General features: G+C 44.4%; 1 protein-coding gene across 1 annotated transcript in view; it reads right to left on the bottom strand.

Annotated features, from left to right (window-relative positions):
• agbl1 (AGBL carboxypeptidase 1) overlaps window positions 1-21,023 on the bottom strand; it is a 96,248-nt gene that overhangs the window by 44,253 nt on the left and 30,972 nt on the right. Inside the window, exons 8-14 of the mRNA XM_030366727.1 lie at window positions 15,188-15,396; window positions 14,309-14,471; window positions 12,210-12,283; window positions 10,048-10,164; window positions 6,549-6,789; window positions 5,948-6,032; window positions 4,887-5,192 (exon numbers count right to left, since the gene is read on the bottom strand). Coding sequence (XP_030222587.1) covers window positions 4,887-5,192; window positions 5,948-6,032; window positions 6,549-6,789; window positions 10,048-10,164; window positions 12,210-12,283; window positions 14,309-14,471; window positions 15,188-15,396 — 1,195 coding nt within the window. The remainder of the gene's footprint in view (window positions 1-4,886; window positions 5,193-5,947; window positions 6,033-6,548; window positions 6,790-10,047; window positions 10,165-12,209; window positions 12,284-14,308; window positions 14,472-15,187; window positions 15,397-21,023) is intronic.

The raw sequence follows: 21,023 nt of genomic DNA, 5'->3' as shown, positions 1-21,023 counted from the left end.
TGAATGGGAATGCTTGATGCACGTTCTTTCGGCATATGCGCATGTGACTTAACGCTATGCAAAGCCACTGCCGGACGCTGTGGTAATAAATCCATCTTGCGTGATCAGTATGCCTTTCTCAAACAGTTTCCTTTGGGAACAGAAAGTCATTTTATTCCTGATCCCTGAGTCCACGAAACGTGGGGTCCGAGTTGCTCCTTTGAATCTAGATTACATCTTCATTTTCGTATATTTTTCTTACGTTTCACTTCATCTGTAAAATGTGTGCCCTTTCTCCTCGAAAGTGATAAATGATTATGAAGTTTCTTCAGTATCTTACTCCCCAAACACCAAAGTATCTGCATTCTGCAATGTAGGATGTTTCCCACATCTGAGTATTGCCAGAGGCGGTGTTTAATCTGCCGCACATAATAATATAATAATATGTCAAGTGAAAACAAATGGGTTAATCCCAGCAGCGGGCCACCTGTGTAAACGTTGAGTTGGCACTACCCTACAATTCAAAGCTGGAGTCGTGAGTTGTTCCAGAGCCTACTTGCTCAATACTTTCTGAGATGCCTTCAACCCTCCAACTGTCTGAGTATTTGTCATCTCATCTCTGTGAGTTTATTCAGAGGCGTCCCGGAAACCCCTGGCAGGCCACTGCTCCCTCTCTCTTGCTATCTTGCCTCCAAGCTGTCTCACTCTCAAGCTGTCTCACTCTCAAGCCGTCTGTCTTTTCTCTCTCTATCTCTCTCTCTCTGTCTCCCGCTGTCTCTCCCCCTCTATCGCTCTCTTTCTCCCTCTCATCCTTTAAATCTCACTCCCCCTCTCTCTCTCTCCCTCTCTCGCTCTCTTTCTATCTCTCTGACCCAGTTCTCCTTCTGTTCTTTGCCATCAGCTCAGCAACTCAATCTCTGTTCTTCTCACTATATTTGTCTATTGGTGACTCACCCTACCTCACTCACTAACCTATTCACTCATTCACACCTTCACTCATTCTATACCTTCCCCTTTATTGTATTTTCCTGATGATATCCTTACACACAGACACAGACACATAAACGCGCACGGCCGCACGCACACACATACATACACACACACAGACTGATGATGGGATGCGTTTTATCTGCACATATAAATTATAAGGCAAAGCCAATGAAAGCTAAATACACTGTATATCAGAATGAAATGCTGAGCCATATATAGAGCTTTAAAACACAATCAGTACCACTCTATTATAGGCTACGTCTACATACATGTTGGGCTGTTAGTGACGAATTTACTGCATGCAACCCTCGTATAGCCGGAGGTCTGTGAGGATTCATTTCTAGGCAGATAGAAAAGCATTCCTGCCTTATAATACATGGAGTCTTATCTGACTAGCTGGAGACCCAGGCCTCTATTGCTTCTTACACCAATTATTTGATGGTGGTTTAGTGTAAACATTGGAAATCCCATGCATGGAATTAAGCCAATGAATAGGAATATGCAGCAGTGTGCACGTTCCGTAGATGTGCATGCACCTTGCAGTAGGTATGGAAATCGCCATAACAGTGGTCTATTTCTTTTGTGTGTGCCTGTGTGCCAGCATGTTTGTGTGGGTTCTGAGGGAAGACATAGAGAACGGAGGAAAATAATGTCCATTTAAAGAGAGACGTAAAGTCGGATACCTCAAGATACATGTTTAATATTAAAATAATATAACTGCCAATTTATTCTTGATTTTAGCAGCAGCATTCAGTACAGAAATTTGATAACAGATTTTCAACCGTGACACACACACACACTCAAAAAGACACACACACACACACACACACACACACACACAGACACAGAACGAGGCATAGCCAGACAGTTTTTTTTTAGCTTAGAGAGCTTGAAAGGTCTCTTGTATTACCGTGGCCTAATCTTATTCTACACGTGGGACAATTTACTCACAAATGTAGCACTGGCAAAATAGCCTTAGCATTAGAGATGTTAAGGGACTGTAGAATACGCAAAAAAATAAAAAGCATTATCCCCTTTTTCCATATCAGTGCAGACAGACAGAAAACATAATTAGATAAAGTTCAGAGTGAAATTGTGTCTTTAACATTTTTAAATGTCAGCGTCTGTTGGCCTCTTGAAAGTGCTGAGAAAATGTCTCGGAGGAGAGACATAAAGGGAGTGTATTGTGAGAGAGGCGCTGGCCCGCGGGACTCGAGACACAACCCCATCCCTAGTGGCAAATACAGATGTAGACTAATACACTGTTGTGAGTATAGTTTCAATATATACACACACACACACTTACACAAACCTTGATCTCCATCACAACGTGGAAATAAAAAAAACATAATCAATGCACTGATAATCAGTTAATGCTCTAAAAATGTAGGTTATTGTAATTTTCATCATACATTTACGTTTATTTATTTAGCATGCACTTTGATCCAAAGCGCCTAAATGCAGACCATCTAGATAGGCAATCACACTGGGAGGAAATCCAAAGAAGTGCAGGCAAGATTCGACAGGACAACTCGACCGGCTCGACTTAACAGCTTTAGAATAGCAAAAGCAATCAGAAAAACAAGGAGAGTCGATGGTTCTTTTTTTGTCTATTTTTTGTTTTGTTTTGTATTCGTGGTAGTCGAATGTGCATAATAGGAGCCAAAGTTCTAAAAAATAAAACAGATGGAGATTGGGAGATGGGGTTTTTGCAGGGATTCTGAATATCAAATAAAGCTAGGTAGCTTGCTTTACCTTCTGGGCAGCACACATAGAGAGAGTCTGGACCGTGAAATAGTTTCAGTGTTTGGAGTGCGCCGTTCATATAGCCTTGTGAGTCCATCCGATCTCCTAAGATCTTGACTGGCCTCAAGCCTGTTCCCCTTCAAAAAATTAAAAAATAATAGGTCCAATCCGTTCTCAAGGGAAGGGGGTTCAGTTCATGACCAACCAGTCTGCTGGATTTAAAAAAAACAAAAGCGGAGCCCAAGGAAAGGGTAGCAATCCTTCAAATTAAAACTGGAGCAATTAAAACGGTTTTATCTGCAATAGACTGAATAACGATGGTAAAAAATGAACAGAAATCTGCACGTAAGGCTTTTTTATCAGAGGAGAATACATTTAACTTCACTCTACGCAAACTGAATCGGCAAGTAGGCACGAGTGTCACTAAGTTATTTAATCTGATTAAGGAATAATTCACAGAAGGGCTCAATCTAAGGTAATGAAAACACAGCAATTCTTACTTCATAGGATGATACACAAATTAAAACACACTTATGAATATTATATTATATAATATATTTATTATATACTGGCAGAAGTCCATTCTGCCAGATCCCAGTAACTTCTAGACACTGCACCTTCAAGCAGCACTTTTTTAAAACCCTGACGAGGGCTGTTCCATTACACTATTGCTGCAATAATACAACTCACAATTTTCATAAACCCTGTGTTCTGATTTTAAAACCCACATCTAAGCATACATGCACGCGTATTGTACAACTTGCAGCATGTATGTAAACGAGGCAGGGCGGAAAAAAATCTGTGTCGACAGCTAGAGAGAGATGTAGAGACACACAGAGAAAGACAGAGAGGGGGGGAGGTCCAAAGGAGACAACATGTCTGAAGCAGTAAATGATTGGAGAATAACAGAGCTGTGAGGTTATGACTACTGTCAGGGCTTAAAGAAGACATATCACTAATAAAGGAGAGAGTAAGAGCGATATCACTGCAGGAAAGAGATGAGAGGGAGAGAGAGATAAGAGGGAGGTAGAGAATTAGCGCGAGAGAGAGAGAGAGAGAGAGAGAGAGAGAGAGAGAGAGAGAGAGAGAGAGAGAGAGAGAGAGAGAGAGAGAGAGAGAGAGAGAGAGAGGTGTAGAGAGATAGATTGGTGGAGAGAGAGAGAGAAAGAGAGAAAGAGAGAGAGAGTGAGAGTGAGAGTGAGGGTGAGAGAGAGAGAGAGAGAGAGAGAGAGAGAGAGAGAGAGAGAGAGAGAGAGAGAGAGAGAGAGAGAGAGAGAGAGGTAGAGGTGTAGAGAGAGAGAAAGACACACTGGGAGAGCATTTGAACGGAGAAGAGGCTATCAGTGCTGTCACATCTGGCGAGGAGAGGACAGATAGGGTGGCAAATAGGACAGCGGGGGACGCTCAGAATGATGAAAAGTCATAGGGGCCATGACGGCTACAAGATTGTGTGTTTGTGTGTCTGTGTGTGAGTGTGTGTGTTTGTGTGTGTGTGTGTCTGCATGCGTACGTGCGTGCGTGTGCATGTGTTTGTGTTTGTGTCTGCGTATGTGGGATGAGGGGATGTCTAAGATGAGAGATAAGAAAGATGAGCAGGCCATTTACCTACATTTCACTCAAACCCTGAAAAGCTACATTTCACATTTGGCCGAAGGCGGATTGTGTTCTTAAATCACTGTTCGCTCAGAGTGAACAGATCAATTTTTTTAATGGGGTCAGAAAGGAAAGCATAGTCAAACACTGTTGATCCGGGTTCTTTGAAGTTCTTTGAACTACAGAGTGGTGTGTGTGTGTGTGTGTGTGTGTGTGTGTGTGTGTGTGTGTGTGTGTGTGTGTGTGTGTGTGTGTGTGTGTGTGTATGCATGTGTGTATGTCAATGACTCATTCATGCCCACACCAGCTATATTATGACTGGTGTGTGTGTGTGTGTGTGTGTGTGTGTGTGTGTGTGTGTGTGTGTGTGTGTGTGAGTGTGTGTGTGTGTGTGTGCGTTGGTGTGTGCGTTGGTGTGTGTGTATGTGTGTGTGTGCCGCGGGAAAGTCAACGCGTGTGTCTGTACGCACTAATGTTTGTGAGTTAACGCGAACCAATTCAAACGCATGGATCATATTGAACGGCCATACATCGATGTCTCTCTCAAAGACATGGAGAGACAGACAGAGAGGCGGTACCTCTGCACTGCGGGCCCGCGTGGCGCCATCCGCTCCAGGCCGGGGGGGGGCAGGTGTCCCCAGAAGTCCGGGAAGGCCAGGATGCTGAAGCCGGGGATGGACCTGGTGAGGGCGGCTGCCGCCCGGTACAGCTGTGGGTCGTGGTGGGGAACGTGCGCGCCGTGGCTGGCCAGCAGCCGCTCCACCAGGCTGCTCTGATGAGCCTCTTCTCTCCTCTCCTCCTCCCTCTCCCTCTCCCCCTCTTCCACCTTCCCTGGCCCTGTCCCGTCGCCGTCGGACCCCCACTCGTGCGGAGTCCTCTCTTTCCTAGGAGGGGATTGGAGGATTGGTGTGTAGGAGGCCTTTTTGTTTGGGTGCCTTTTGTTGTTCATTATTGAGGCTTGCACAATAGGAGCACTGACGCACCGGAAATGTAGCGCAATGTTAGGGAGCCAAACTGAAAATGTATTCTTTCAAAAGCCTACAAACCTGAAAGATGTGATATTAACGTTCATAAAATCATTGCGTGAAGGGCCTCTGTTTCGTAGGAAGCCCAAGCACTTAATTTCTGTGTGGGCTGATGGCGTGAGAATATGAGCAACAGGTCAAGCAGTGCTTTGCGATGCACGGAGCAGGACCTAAGGAGGGTTCAAGCAGCACTATATGAGGAAGATGGATAAGAAGGCTGCAGTCAGACATAGAAGGCTGCAGACGTGGGCAGTTTGCCTGATGAATCAAGGTTGGGAACCATTACGGATGCTAATGTAGGAGAAGTTGTGGCTTTGAACTCTTTTTGATGTGCCTTGCGTTACCTTATTAGACCCCCTTTCCATTTTGTCTAAAAATATAAAAACTATCTGAAAACATGTTTCAGAAAGGTATGAAAGAATTTGCCAATTGAAAGGACAACCATTGAAAGGACACCACTGAAGCCAAACATCTAGGCTTCGTCCAATAGTGTTTGAACGGATTAAACCCTTTAAACACAATTGACAGGATACCATTGGACGAAATCTTGATTTTTCTTTTTCGTGTTTTTCCTTTGGATTGATTTCGAAGAAGGATGAGTGTGGTCCACTTACGTCCTGTCTTTGCTCTTTGTCCCACGTGAAAGGCTGCTGCAGATGGACCCCCGACTTTGGAAATCACGAGGCTCCAACTGGGCAACTGGAGAGGGTGAGAGCAGGAGAGAGTTACAGGGAAAGCAAGAGCAAAAGCAGAGCGTTAGAGAGAGATTGTGAGGATGCGAGTGAGAGCGAGATATGGAAGTGAGAGAGAAAAAGGGAAAGAGAGAAATAGGGTAAGAGTTAGTTTTTTTATTTAAATGGTATTAGTTTTGGCAACCATTCAGTTTAAGGGCTCACACAAATTTGCCCGTGATTATCTAAAATCTCAGGATTTTAGATAATCAGGCAATAATCTCGAGGCCTTTAATCATTCAAGTGGGTTTTAAGACAAGATACGATGTTCTTCATTTTGGGGACGACTGTTTCAAGAATGACGAATTCGACGAACAATCCCCACATTTTCACCTGAAAAAGCATGCACAGAGTAATCATGTTGCAGTGCTATTTCACAAACCTCAAAAGTCATGGATTGACTCTAAAACATACAGTCTACAGTTGTTGTCTTTTCAGGTTCATTGTGCTGAGGTGCAGACCTGTTCCCCGGAATAGTCCTGACCTTGTGGGCCTTCTCCTGCTGTGTCCGGGCTGCCTGGGGAGCTTCCCGATGAGCTGCTGCTGGGTGAACCAGCACCTTCCCTGTCCATTCTCCTCCCGTCTCTCCTGAGACATGTTGGAGGAGGACGAGGAGGAGGAGAACAGCTCAGAAGGAAAGCCTCCTCATCAGACGATGATGATGAAGATGAAGCTGTTGATGACGAAGAGGAGCTCTCCTCGGGCTCAGAGCCAGATTCCAGTTCCTGGCGGAAACATGTGTGTGCGTGTGTGTGTGTGTGTGTGTGTGTGTGTGTGTGTGTGTGTGTGTGTGTGCGTGTGCGTGTGTTTGTGTTGGTGTGTGTGTGTGTGTGTGTGTGAACGTGTGTGTGTGTGTTTATCACATAAATCTCATGGTTCCAATTTCCATTCAAACACAACAACTGATTTTCTGAAGGGGAAAGTTTTGCTGGAAAGTATAGTCCACAACGTATCATTGTGTTCCTGAAAATTGAATGTATCGATTCAATTTACGGTACATGAATATGCATTGACTCCTGAATAGCATTTGGTTGTCCTCCTTCATAGAAGCACTACTTTAAACCAATAACTACAGCGTCACGCTATCCCAGAGCAGAGATATTGCTATACAGCACAGCCCAGATGGAGAGATAAAAAGCCTCCACTTTTTAATATCGCTGAGCCAACACCTAGAAAAACACGAAAAAATATCAGCAAGAAACAAAAATGATCACCTCAGTAGCAGAATATGTCAGTTATGTCTGTCATATTTCAGTATCAGCAAATGGTAGAGTAATCAGGGCCAATGATTCCTATCGAAACAGCCACGTTGGAAATTACAGAGGGGAAAGAAGTTAACGAACGTGTACTGGTGTTAAACCTTAATGGTATAATAACATTATGGGGCCAAGCAACAGCCAATGACATTATATAGCATTATAACGTCCTTGACTGAATATATGAAGTGCATATATTGATGTACAGATAGGCCGATAGCATTCAATTGGCCGTTTGCCTGTGTGTGTGTGTGTGTGTGTGTGTGTGTGTGTGTGTGTGTGTGTGTGTGTGTGTGTGTGTGTGTGTGTGTGTGTGTGTGTGTGTGTGTGTGTGTGTGTGTGGAAGGCAGTGGAGGGTGGGGCACAGTGGACAGGTTGGCTGAACCAGCACCCCTCACCTGGGTAGGGTTATACATCTTGCTTAAGGACTTGACAGAATCTGCCAAGGGGAATCAAACCCAGAACCTTTTTTTAGCGGCGGGATAGCATCTCTGCTCGCATGACTCTCCCCAACCATAGATATCACAACTTTGCATCCGAGAAATCATTATGTTTTCGGAAAAAAGTATAGGTCGCCTGAAATGTGGCAGGGTGTTCTAAAAGGTTACTGTGACGGGTGCTAAAAACAATATGGCGGCATCCTCATCGTCACCCATGCGATGTGTTCAGAAATAAGAGACAAGAGACACATCCCCTTTCAGATAAAGTCAAGCCAGAGAAAACAGAACGAAACACGAAAACGTGTCCCACTCAAAAAGCATGTTTATATTACATCTTTTGACGTTGTTATAATATCTGCCGCATACGCAACCAGGTGTTCGTATAAATAATCTCCGACAGCCGTGAGAAGTAATGAAAGAGCAGTCATTACGGAAAGAGGGAAATACCTGCCTCTTCTGTACCCCATCACAATTACTCGCATTTAAGCTGTCAAGCGTGTCGCTTTACATTCTTTTGGGGGTGAAAGACGGCGCTTACAGAAACACTAAAAGTGTTTCATCATGACGTCGGCCCCGTTTTCTCCCCTTTTTTTCCCCCCTCGCTGAGCCAACGCGTCTCGGCGGCGCGGCGATATGTTTGTTAGTGAAAACGCGCGCGAGAGTGTGCGACCTATTAGCAAAGGCATTATCGCATTTATCACGAGTCAAGTCGGATGCCATCCCGGGCTCCGCCGCGTGAAACATTACCACAGCCCGCGCGGCTCATTCATTACCCGCCATCTGTCTCTGTCATATCCGCAGCCAACGCGCCACGCTATTTCTGTCTCTGTCACTCGCTCATGCATACGCTGACAGACTCTCGCGCTCCCTTCGCTGTCTCCTCTTCCTCCTTCCTCTTCTCTTTTTGTCTTTCTTTCTTTCCGAAGCCCCCCCTCCCTCTTCTCGACATCACTCATGTCTGCCTTTGATGATAGCCGTGTAAGGCACGGTGGTAATTATCATGTGTGATATTAGGCCTTGATCCCTCTCTCTCTCTCTCTCTCTCTCTCTCTCTCTCTCTCTCTATAATCCTTGCTCACTCTACTGTCCTCTCTGCCCTAATGAATCATGTCTACCTGCGGTAACAGCTGTGTAAGTCATGATGATAATGACCATGTATGATTAGAGAAAAGAGACACCAGCTCTCTCTCTCTCTCTCTCTCTCTCTCTCTCTCTCTCTCTCTCTCTCTCTCTCTCTCTCTCTCTCTCTCTCTCTCTCTCTCTCTCTCTCTCTCTCTCTCTCTCTCTCTCTCTCTCTCTCTCTCTCTCTCTCTCTCTCTCTCTCTCTCTCTCTCTCTCTCTCTCTCTCTCTCTCTCTCTCTCTCTCTCTCTCTCTCTCTCTCTCTCTCTCTCTCTCTCTCTCTAGCTCCCAGGCACAAAAACACGCGCACAAGCACACCCACACACTCACATTCTAGCGTGCTCTTTGTGTGTCACAATGCTTTGTCCCCCCCACTTTCAATTAATTTCTTGTGCAACTCATTTAAGTGACACAATAACCCAAACATTTTGTTGTCCTCACTGATGTATGGAAAACCTCCCAAACAAATTAAACATGACTTAAAAGGTGATTGAGGCTAGATCAATTTCATAAATTCATTATAGAAAAGTATTGCCTCTCCTTCTTCTAATGTATTGCCTATTGACATATAGACAGCGTCTAATATGCCATCATCTACATCTAATGAATACCATTGTCCATTTGTATAATGGACTCTAATCCCTTCCACATTGACACCATGGGTCCTATTTTAACTGTCTGAAACGCAAGTGTGATGGGCCAAGCGCAAGTAGCTTTGTGGGCGGTTCTACGGCGCATAAATGACTCTTGCGCCCGGCGCAAATCTAAAAAGGGTTGGTCTGAAGTAGCCTAACTACCCGTATGTGTGGTTTGGGCGTAAATGCAATAAAGTTGCAAACTAGCAACGATTGTAGAAAGTCAATTGCGCCGGATGCAAGATAGGGCCCCATCGGTTATTCATGTATGTGGGTTTTCATGTATTTTTTCTGTTACACAATAAATCTGCTTAACCTCTGCTGCTCGATAAAAATGAATGGCCACCCTGCTGTCGTTCTTATATATTGCTGATTGACCTGGTCCGCGAAACGCTTGCCGTGAGATTCCCAGCACGAAGTCACTGCTAATGATCGGTTCTAGGGCTCTTAAGGAGATGAAGCTGATTTCAACGAAACCTCAACCACACGTACAAAACCCTGCATGTTAGTACGTTCTGACAACAACACACACCTGGAAGTCGTGTGTGAGCTCCGGACAGAACAGGCTGTACTGCGCCAGCTGTTCTCTGGGGCGGTCAGGCTCGGGGCGACTTCTAAGGGTGTTCAGGTCCGTCTCCAGGTCATCGTCCTGGAGTCACACACACACACACAATCACGCATGCGAGCAAACGCAAACAGAACACACCTTAAATGACTCGTATGGTCTCAAAGATCAGTGAGGGCTATCTTTTGTTATGTTTTCATAGTAGCGCATTATTACAATCAGACACAAAAAAGCGAGCATGTCTTTGACCTGCTCACTGGAATATATATGTATTTATAGATGGATAGCCATCGACTGAAAGATGCTTAGACAGGTGCCATTGACTTCCCAATCCCATTTGCTGTTATGTGCTTTTAGATGGAAGAAAGACACTAAACATAAGTGTCTGGCAGAGATGTCTGCAATCATATACTTTGATGATTTGATTGTATAAATGTTGTTTCTTTCACACACTGAAACCATATAGCTTATTTTGTGAGGTAGACAGACAATCAGATACCAACAATGTGGGCATTTGTATGGTTTATGCACGCACGCACGCACACACGCATGCACACACGGACACACACACACACACAGTCTACTCTCCTCTGATCCAACACAGATCCTGCAAACCCCCTCCTTCCTCATGGTCTTCCTCGATCGCAATGGCAAAGCTACTCCCCAATCTCTTCGTTTCCCTCTTTTGCTCCTTTCCTTCCTTTCAGTCCTTTCATCGTCTCAAATCCAATGCTTTTCTCCGTCCTCTCTTCTTCCCAAACCTCCCTCAGATCCCTCAGCCCTTCTGTCCTCCCTGGGTTTGAGCTCTGCTTTACCTCATCCAAACCTCGTCCCGGCTCTCACTCTCACTTTCTCTCTCTCTCTCTCTCTCTCTCTCTCTCTCTCTCTCTCTCTCTCTCTCTCTCTCTCTCTCTCTCTCTCTCTCTCTCTCTCTCTCTCTCTCTCTCTCTCTCTCTCTCTCTCTCTCTCTCTCTCTCTCTCTCTCTCTCTCTCTCTCTCTCTCTCTCTCTCTCTCTCTCTCTCTCTCTCCCTCCCTCCCTCCCTCCCTCCCTCCCTCCCCCTCTCTCTCTCTCTCTCTCTCTCTCTCTCTCTCTCTCTCTCTCTCTCTCTCTCTCTCTCTCTCTCTCTCTCTCTCTCTCTCTCTCCCCCCCTCTCTCTCTCTCTCTCCCCCCTCTCTCTCTCCCTCCCCCCCTCTCTCCCTCTCTCTCTCATCTACCCCCTCTTCTTTTCCCCCATTTACATTCTCCTCCTACTCCTCTCTCCTTCCTTCCTGCGGCTCATTATCTCCACCACCTCATTGCAGATTAATGGCAGGGATGGCTGGGGAGGGAGGAATGGCCGGGGTGGGACAGTAGGGTGGTGCGGGAAGTCATCCCAGCTCGCCGTGTGACCTATCCTCAGCACCTCCACATAATGACGCATTGTTGCAGCACCAGATATGTTCGAATACTGCGACATGTCATTGAGCACCGGCAGATTTCACAGACATCGTCGCCCATTGCCTATCATCATCCACAAGTGCTATTTGCGATCTGTTTTCCCATTCACTAACCCATTCACAACCTCCACTCATCGCACTTCAAAGCTTGCTTTCTCTCCCTGCCGGCCTTCACGGCCTGCCCGCCGTCCTTCACCCTGAAAGCCCGTCCTCCTCTCCATTCCCCTCCATCCATCCCCCGGCAGCTTCTCCATCTCTCTTCTTCTCACACTCGCGCCATTGTCAAGTTGTTCATTTTTTATTAGAATTCCACAACATTCCTCTCTCTCCTTTCTTCCTTTCAATCATGGCCATGGCCTGTTCGCTTTTTAAAATGTGTTTCCCTTCTCCCTCCCCATCTCTCTCAACAATCAAGTGGCTGCGCATTTATTCGAGAGGGTCTCCCGCATGTCTTTGCCGAAGACGTCAATATTGAACGCGGGCGAACCCCCTATTTTATCGTTCTCCTTTTTCAGTGATCATCTCTGAACTATACAATTGTCAATCCTTTGGCATTGCTTCACTCACTCTTTCATTCATCTGAACACATAGCCACACAGCCACGCAGTCCACAGCAAACAGGATGGCGGTTTGGCAAATTAAATATATTGTCACAAAGGAACGCAACATACACGCTGAGTAGGTCACTCACAAAGTCCTTGTTCTCACTCTCTTGGCTCCCATCTTCATTATCTTCATCCTCGCTCTCCTCTTCGCTGCTCACAGCTAGACACAGAGAATGATGCATGTTACATGTGTGTGTGCTCAAGCGTGTGCCTGCGTGTGTGTGTGTGTGTGTGTGTGTGTGTGTGTGTGTGTGTGTGTGTGTGTGTGTGTGTGTGTGTGTGTGTGTGTGTGTGTGTGTGTGTGTGTGCGCGTGTGTGTATGTGTGCTGTGTGCGCATATGTGTGTTTCATTCAAGTGAAGGTTTAGCTAACCCTGATGTTACCCTTCTTTCCCTAACTCCTCTGTTCAGTTCATTTCGGTCTTTCCTTCTTTCACTTTCTTTTGAGTTTTTGTTCTCCCTTCCCAATTGCCTTTCCTTTATTCCCTCTTCTCCACAATCCTTCATTCTCTCTTGCTGACCCTCCCCCCTTTCAGCCAAGCTGTAAAGTCCCGGGCCGGTAATCACAGATACTTTTATTGGCTGTGCGTTACAAAGTGAAGGTCAAGTCGAAAGCTGTAGTGTTTCAGTGTGGGCACTTTATTGTACAGTTTCCAGTTTTAACCTGAAAAATATGTAGGCAGGTTCATAAGTCAAAAACTGAATATAAGAAGAACAACAATTAAAATCAAGCTACGTTACAACAAATCAGTATTTCTATGAATGTTTAATAAATGTGTTTTTTTAAATCTGAATATTTTATATTAAGTTATACAGCGCAGATAGACAGCAAAGTGGCCATGTCTCCTAATTTCCCCTCACTATGATGGCAGCATATTTAACTTTATTCCATAGAATGTCACACACCCTACAGCGTCTAATTTGTATCACCATGGGGGATAATGCCTGAGATTACATTAATGTCTAATTGTTTCATTCATCTTTCCTCAAAATATCTTCATCGTCCAATCAACATACTTACAAATGTTGTCAATTTGGCTTCCCGCAGAAATTGTCTTCCAGATAAATGTATGTATTCAGAACGATAGCATTGCTTCTGCACTTCACTTCACGCATAGTTTGGCTGCTGGAGACCCAACTGGGGTTTACTATTTAGATACCAATATCTTAATATCTGGCACTGTACCCGCTGAGGCAATTCACTATGAGTGTTGGTGAAGACATATTTCATGAAGGATATCCAAGGATATGCCAGGAATATAACAGGACTGCTACCAATGCTACTATTACAGCACTACTACTATAACTACTATTTCAACAAAGCCTATAAAGGTCTGTGTAGAAAACCACCCAAGAGGACCACAAGTGTAGGTTGCCAGATAATTCTTGCTCTCTAAAACTAGAACTTTAGCACAATTCCAGAAAAGGCTGGAATTGTGTTTTCGATTTTAAAACCCAAAGGCCCCTCTCAACCTCTGCTTAGAGATGCGTGAGTATACCAGACAGCAGACGCAGCAGCGTTCCTCAATGGGTCACCACGCACCCTTGAACCTCATCTCATCTGATCTGTCAACACCGAGAGAGATCACTGCCCTGCATCTCTGAACACTGGCTTTGATCCAGAGCGCCTTTGCATTTCATTACATACACAGTGACACAGAGGAAAGAGGGCTCGGAAGCGCTGCTGTGTCTACACGCGGCTGGGAGAGGCTTGTGTATTGCGGCATAAGGGTTAAGGTCTACGGCAAAGTTATTTCCGGTCCCTTTTTCCTATGAGTGTATGTGTGCCGGTTAGCGGCCCCAGGAGCCAGAATGATAAGAAAATTGATAAGGAGAACGAAAAGACAGAAGCAAGGAGAGGTTTTTTTTAAGAAGAATTGAATGAAGCTATATGAAAAACACAGAAGGGGAAATGGATATCCCTTAAACACAAGTTCCCTCCAAAGCATACCCGGAAGTCCAGCTCGCTCGCTCGCGCGCTCTCTCTCTCTCTCTCTCTCTCTCTCTCTCTCTCTCTCTCTCTCTCTCTCTCTCTCTCTCTCTCTCTCTCTCTCTCTCTCTCTCTCTCTCTCTCTCTCTCTCTCTCTCTCTCTCTCTCTCTCTCTCTCTCTCTCTCTCTCTCTCTCTCTCACCATTAACGCACATTTGGAGCATCAGTCCTGGGTAAGGTTGTTATTGATATTTACCTGTGCTGCCCAATGCGGCAGCGGGGTACTCTCCCCCGGGCAGGGGGAAGGAGTAGGCGGAGTGATCGGATCTCAAAGGAAGGGGTGTTTTAGGTTGGCAGCTCCTCATCAGCTGAACCGAGGGCTCCACCAGGGCCTCCGTGCCTGGAGAGGACAGACAGGCCTGTAAAGCAACACACAAAAACAGAACAAATAAACTGCATGTAAACAACCATTCAATAGCTTGATTTCAAACTGCACTCCTACTCGTGACACCAGGGACGTCGACCAGAAAAATGAAATCCTGTTTTCTATGACTTCCATTATGTGGCTTTGGCTGTGGAACATCGCTGTGATTCTGGTGTCTGTTGAGAATCTAAAAATAATCGGAAGCATTCTGTCATTTGTTGCCTAGACAGCCCAGATATATATTTATTATATATTAAAATCCATGCTGTGGGAAACATGTTGCAGCAGTATTTTTGCAATAAATAGGCCACGATAAAAGCATTGGCAATGCTATAAAAACATTGTCTTTTATCCATCACATGTGTGCATCCGACACAAAAACCCTGATCATAATGACTGAAGGTGAGCCGGTATTTCGGCCAAAATGAAATTGTGCGGTGGAAGTCATCTTAGGGAACTATTTTCTTCCCTAAGATGTATCCCCATTGTTTTCTGGTCTCATTTAGCCACTTGCTACCGGAAACACTGTAAACAGACCAATAGTTGGCATGAAACAACCGTGAGCCCCTATTTTTGATTCCGACACGATATTGGCTTCCACTGCAGCATTCTCTATGTTAAAAAATAAAAACGCTGTGGAAAGAGAAAAGCCCACATAAGACAAGACGCGCCAAGGAAGGATGGCCCGGGCACAGCCAGAAAGAGAACAACCTGTGTGGTTTGGAACAGGAGGCGGATCCCCCCATGGGCCAGCACGGCCTCCCTGCCGGCGGCGCTGTGGGCGACCTGATGGAGGCATCGCAGCAGAGCGAGGCGGATCCCGATGGCCGCGTGTCCCACGTCCCCGCTGTGCCAGTCCTGGTAGAGAGTCAGCAGGCCAGACACGTAGCCCTTCGACACCGCCGCACGCACGTTCGCCTCTGAGGAGGGGAGGGTAGAGAGAGTGTGACGGGGGTGGGAGATGCGGGTTAGCTGTGCCGTGTGCGTCGTGCGAGACGATTGGGACAAGGACTGTTGTGACGGCGGTGGGCGGACAGCATTGCGGGCGTTCACATGCGATGTTGACGTTTTTTAATGACAGATATTTGTGATTCCCGGTGGCGGACAATTTTTTTTTGGGCCTCAAATAAGAATCGATAATACGTAAAAAAGAGAATGGTTGAATACCCATAAGTGACATCACTTCCTGCTGAAATGACGATATTTTGAGCAAGTCTGAGACTTTTGCCAGTGCGGTATTCTATGCTCCAGAGTTTGTGGTGCCCTGCAGTTTGCAGTTTTTGCTTAGTTGCTCGTTATGTTTGCCTTAAGGACCCAGTGGAGAGCCTAACTGCACTTTTGACTGAACTTTTTAATTTGACGCTTAATCCCTGACCCCAAATAAATGCTGTTAAGGATGTAAACATTTTGTGTATACATTGTAAACAGGCCTGACCAGCTCAGCCACAGGGCTCCAAAGAGCTCTTAAGAAGGATCCAGCAACTATTGCAATAGGTTGATGGTTTTATTGGTGCAGTACAGTACAGACTAAGGATGGGCAAAATGATTCTTTTCCGGGAACTAGTTCTTTCAGTTCAGTTCACTATAACGATTTGTTTATTTGATTCGTTCGTTTTGATTCGTTCGTTACGTCAGATTACGTCATTTGGTGTCTGCCGCCCCCCCCGCGAGACGGCCGTGAGCATAATTTAAACCATTTCTAGGCTCTAAACCCCGTGGAAATCGAGAAGATACACTATATAGTATAACCAAACGTCCCACCAATATTTATACCACTTGCTTACTCTCTATATTTCATTCATGGTTTTACATTTATAATTTTATTTTACTTTACATTTAATTCTTCATTGTTCAGGCATTACAGAACTTTCATGGTCATAAATAAAAAATACGAACTGCAGTTTAATTTCTTTGTTTGTTCTTAAATTGACGTAGAATGGAGCAAAGACTCCTGGGATTGGGAAATGCGATTATCCAATAAACAGATGGAGGTCAAGTCTATTTTCGAAAAAAATGTAGGGGGATATATGAGTGGCCCCACGTCGAATGGTATGACCCAAGATACGTCAGACAGAAAGCGCGCATATTCGACGGTACCGCCTTGTCATTGGTTTACCCAGGTGCCATTCCAACACCATTGCTGCCTCTCATTGGCTGAATCTTTGAGAACGTTGTAGACTCAATCAATATAAGTCGCGGGGAGACGAAGCCCTGTTTGTTTGTATATTTTATTTACGTGGCCATATTTTTGGTTTATGTTTAAAAAAAAGAATCAAAGAACCAGTTCTTCTTGTTTTGGGGAACCAGTTCTTGTCGTTCACGTTCGGGATTTGTTCGTTGTAACGAATCGGTCGCGACCAACACATCCCTAGTACAGACCCACGTTGTCATCTATAAATGGAACTGTAATTCAACCAGAGTAATTAAGAAGACATTCCTGCATACATGTAGCATAAGTTCTGGTGATTGTTACGTTAATATATATTAACATAGGCACGTATGCACATTTGTACATGCACACACACACACACACACACACACACACACACACACACACACACACACACACACACACACACACACACACACACACACACACACACACACACACACACACACATTTATAATAAAATCTTTGATCAATTTCAATCAGGACTGAAAAACCCAATCCTTCTGGATTGATTATAAATTAATTTAAATGACACATACAAAGCACAAGCTAAACTAATATAATTAAATATAGAACTCTCACTTATTTTACGCCTAGTGCTTCTGTTCTCATTATTTCTTCTGTTTTCTTGTGACCTTTTAAATATTTATTGGCCTGGTAGTTTCTACAGTGTCTGAAGCGCGTTTAGGTTCAATCTAACGTTGATGAGCCCCATAGGCTCAGGTTACCTCGGTGCTGCTGCATGTGGGCCGAGGTACATGCCAAAGGGACCATGCATTATCTTTACAAGCAGCCATGCATGTGCAGCGGTCAGATCCAGCAATGTTCATACTATGGTAAGAAAACACAGTCGCAGCTCATGAGTTATCAACCAGCAAAAATATAACGACTTGATATCTATCTGGTGAAATAATACTCTGTACTTACTTGCAATACTTAACTAGTTCATAATAAAAGCATAATTTGTTTGCAGACTGGAACTGAAATCAAGTAATAAATTATTTTATGTGGATTATGAAGAAAAATATGATACAACGGAAGAATGATAAAATAATAAATTAAATGTTAAAAAGAATGATGTTAGACATGAAAATTCTGAAAATGGGAAAAAACTGAAAAGAATGTGTCCTGAATAGAAATGCACTGAAATCCGAAGTAATTCCATTAGAAATGCACGCCCATGTATTTGGTGCAGGTGCTTCAACTCTTTTAAATTCTAACAAAATGTTTTGACTCACAAAAAGTATCATCTGGGAACCGCGTTTTAAATTGCAAATTATTGTGGTTGGGTGGGTGGCTGTGTGTGTGTGTGTGTGTGTGTGTGTGTGTGTGTGTGTGTGTGTGTGTGTGTGACGTGTGTGTGTGTGTGTGTGTGTGTGTGTGTGTGTGTGTGTGTGTGTGTGTGTGTGTGTGTGTGTGTGTGTGTGTGTTTGTGCGTGTGCGTGTGCGTGTGTGAGTGTGTGTGTGTCTGTGTGTCTTTGTGTCTGTCTGTGTGCTTAATGCATTTTCCAAGACAATATAGAGGCATGCAGTTCAGTTTTGATGCTGAGTGGAAATTTGCTGGCATAATGAAGTGAAATGGGCAGCAAAACGCAGTCAAAAAGCCACAGGAGACTTGATTTCAAAACACCATGCTGTTATTCTGTGTCACCATGAGGAATGTTTTCATGAGGATTTTCAATGCCTGAAGGCATAATTAATAAAAATGTTTGGGCTGTAAACACACACACATACACACACACACACTCACACACTCAGACAAGCACACACGCATGAACGCATGCACACACACACGGATCAAAGCATCCGCTGAGGAGAGCCAACTGCTGATTCATTGTGTTAATGTGTGTCCACAGAAGCACGTCCACGTTCATGTTCAAAAGATAAATGACATGCAGTTATGTGTCTGTGCGTAGGTGCGCGGACGAGAGCACTCAGTGAGTGTTGTGGCAACGTAAAACCGCATTATAAACCTTGAATTAAGCAATACAGAGAAAAAATAGAGAAATGTTGCGTGATTTATTCCTAACCTGAATGTTTCACTCACACGGGATTCGAAATTTTCATCACTATAGGTATTCATGTTATTTTAGATGTTGTTCACATGTTCAAAGTGTAGGTTAGTCCTATTTGGTCATATACAATCATTGATTGTCTGTCATTTCTTAGAATGAAGGCAAATAAACAGTTACTGTGTGTCAGTTAGTTGATCACAATTGGCAAATGACAAGTCCTATCAGTCCATATCTGGAGTTGGAAATGTTATTCAGGTAAATTACCTGTCAAAAGTTTCCAGATATCTTAGCTATTTGTGTTCTCTCTGCCTTCCTTTTCATATTTTATCTCACAGATCTGCCAGTCAACGTCAATCATAATAATGATCATATATTTCTCGATATGACATTGGCTTTCATTGGGTATTGTCTCAGGCTTCAAAACCAACATCCCATAACCAAACAAAGTCTTGATGGCAGTAATGTAATGATCCTCTACATGCCGAGTGAAATCTGTGCTTCTCCTATGACTTCCAATATGACTCAATCCTGCCTTATTTTTAGATGTGCCATGTTAGAACTGTTCTTCTGCCGGGCCTGGACTACATGGGCAGGCTAGAGAGGGAATGAGCTTTTATTGATTTCTAGTTGACAATAAAATACTGAACTAAACAAAACACTCACAGCCTTGATTATACTTGAGAATTATGAATTTCTGAAAGACATGCAGGCATGAATAGCTTTCTCTTCAAACCAAAGTCCTTGAAGCCATCCCAGTTGTTAAGTGCAGGCCAATACTGTCACATGTACACCTATATTTCTTTCACACTGACATCTACCATCCAATAGAAAAGTGTCCACCGTGAAACACATCAAATTGCCGGGTTGTCTGTTTCTGTCAACATGACAGGATAGGGTAATTCAAACATAACCGTCACCCACTGTAGTGCTCCCAGCGGCTGTGAGACTTAGCTTTTTCCTGCTAGCTGTGCTCAGTGATCAGGAACGATAAGCTAGTGTTCTCTACAGTATAATCAAAAGAACATGGCTTTTTTTCTACACCTGCTGTCCTCCCAGTGGGTAAGGATTATAAAACTGAACTTATCTCAGCCCGGTTTTCTCTTCCCCTTTTTCTTGTCATTTGAGATTTTGCTGGTGGACAGATTTTTGCAAAGCTATATTAAAAAAAAGAGCCAGACTTATGCCTGAAATAATAAATACATGAAAATATGGATGCAAAATTATAAATATAACCTTATACAACAGCAGTTCTTGGGATCGCTGCTGGAATAATTGTCTCTTTCCAGCGAGGAACTACTATGCTTAACTGCATGCATCGCTGGCCCCAAAATGGTCAAAGATTGTGCTTCAGCTATTTTTCTAAGTAATCAGATTAGTTATTTTAAGTTTCCTCCCTGTTTTGCAGCCCCACTGGAATTTCAACCTGCAGGGGGCGATAAACATGTTGCCCAAAGAGCCCTGTCTTCATGGTCTACCAGGCTCGGGAACGTCAGGGAGATCCACTCAGATACATGGAACCATCTGAATTTCCATCCATACACTGCCGCAAGACGTCTCCAGCAGGCATTGAAATATCAAGGTAAAAGCACGGAAAATACCAGTGCTATACGCTGTCGCTTGAAATAAGTAGAAAATATGAAAAATAATGGTATCATGAATAGAAACACGACCATAAGGTAAATTAGTGTTTGTATGTCTGGTTCCTGATTCGAGCGCCTGTGCTTTTAAACCTGGCATGCCAACGTCCATCTGGAAGGGAAACTCACACTGGATTTTGACACCTCGGCTCCAACTGAAGGCCAGGGAAAACAAATGGGTTCACAGTTTCTAGTTGAGTTCAAGATTTCAAGATTTATTTAAAAAACTTTTACTTTCTCCAAGTCGGGGTCTTTAACCGCCGGTGAACCTGCGATGTGTGGAGTGGAGGTGAGTTGACCCGTTATGTGGGCTTGTACAACATCAGCACGCATGCAAAGACGGGCCCCTGGGGTGAAATAACAACACGTTTGACGGGTGACAGTTTGCAGCTCTATAGGTTAATAGCGGTGTAATTACCCCCTTTATGTTGGTTACCAACATCGAATTACTGGATCAAAGAGAAGAAGTGCGACCTGCTCATTTCTGATGTTCTCGTTTAGGAGTAAACACAGCCCTTGATGTGCTGAGCAAATTGGCACTTTGACATCGAGTCGAGCCCAATACTGCATAAATCATGGAGGCCTCAGAGGTCTATGGAACCCCCAGCGCCGCATGCAGAGCCCCCCCCCCCCCCCCCCCCCCCCCCGCTCCAACCCCCACTCCCTACCCCCCCGCCCACCTTTGAGGCGACCCTGCAGACGATCCGCTCGCCTGTATATAAAAT

This window comes from Gadus morhua, chromosome 9 (genome assembly GCF_902167405.1).
Source record: "Gadus morhua chromosome 9, gadMor3.0, whole genome shotgun sequence".
In the NCBI taxonomy this organism is placed as follows: domain Eukaryota; kingdom Metazoa; phylum Chordata; class Actinopteri; order Gadiformes; family Gadidae; genus Gadus; species Gadus morhua.
The sequence above is the reverse complement of the archived record's forward strand: the minus strand, read 5'-3'. Positions and strand labels throughout refer to the sequence as shown.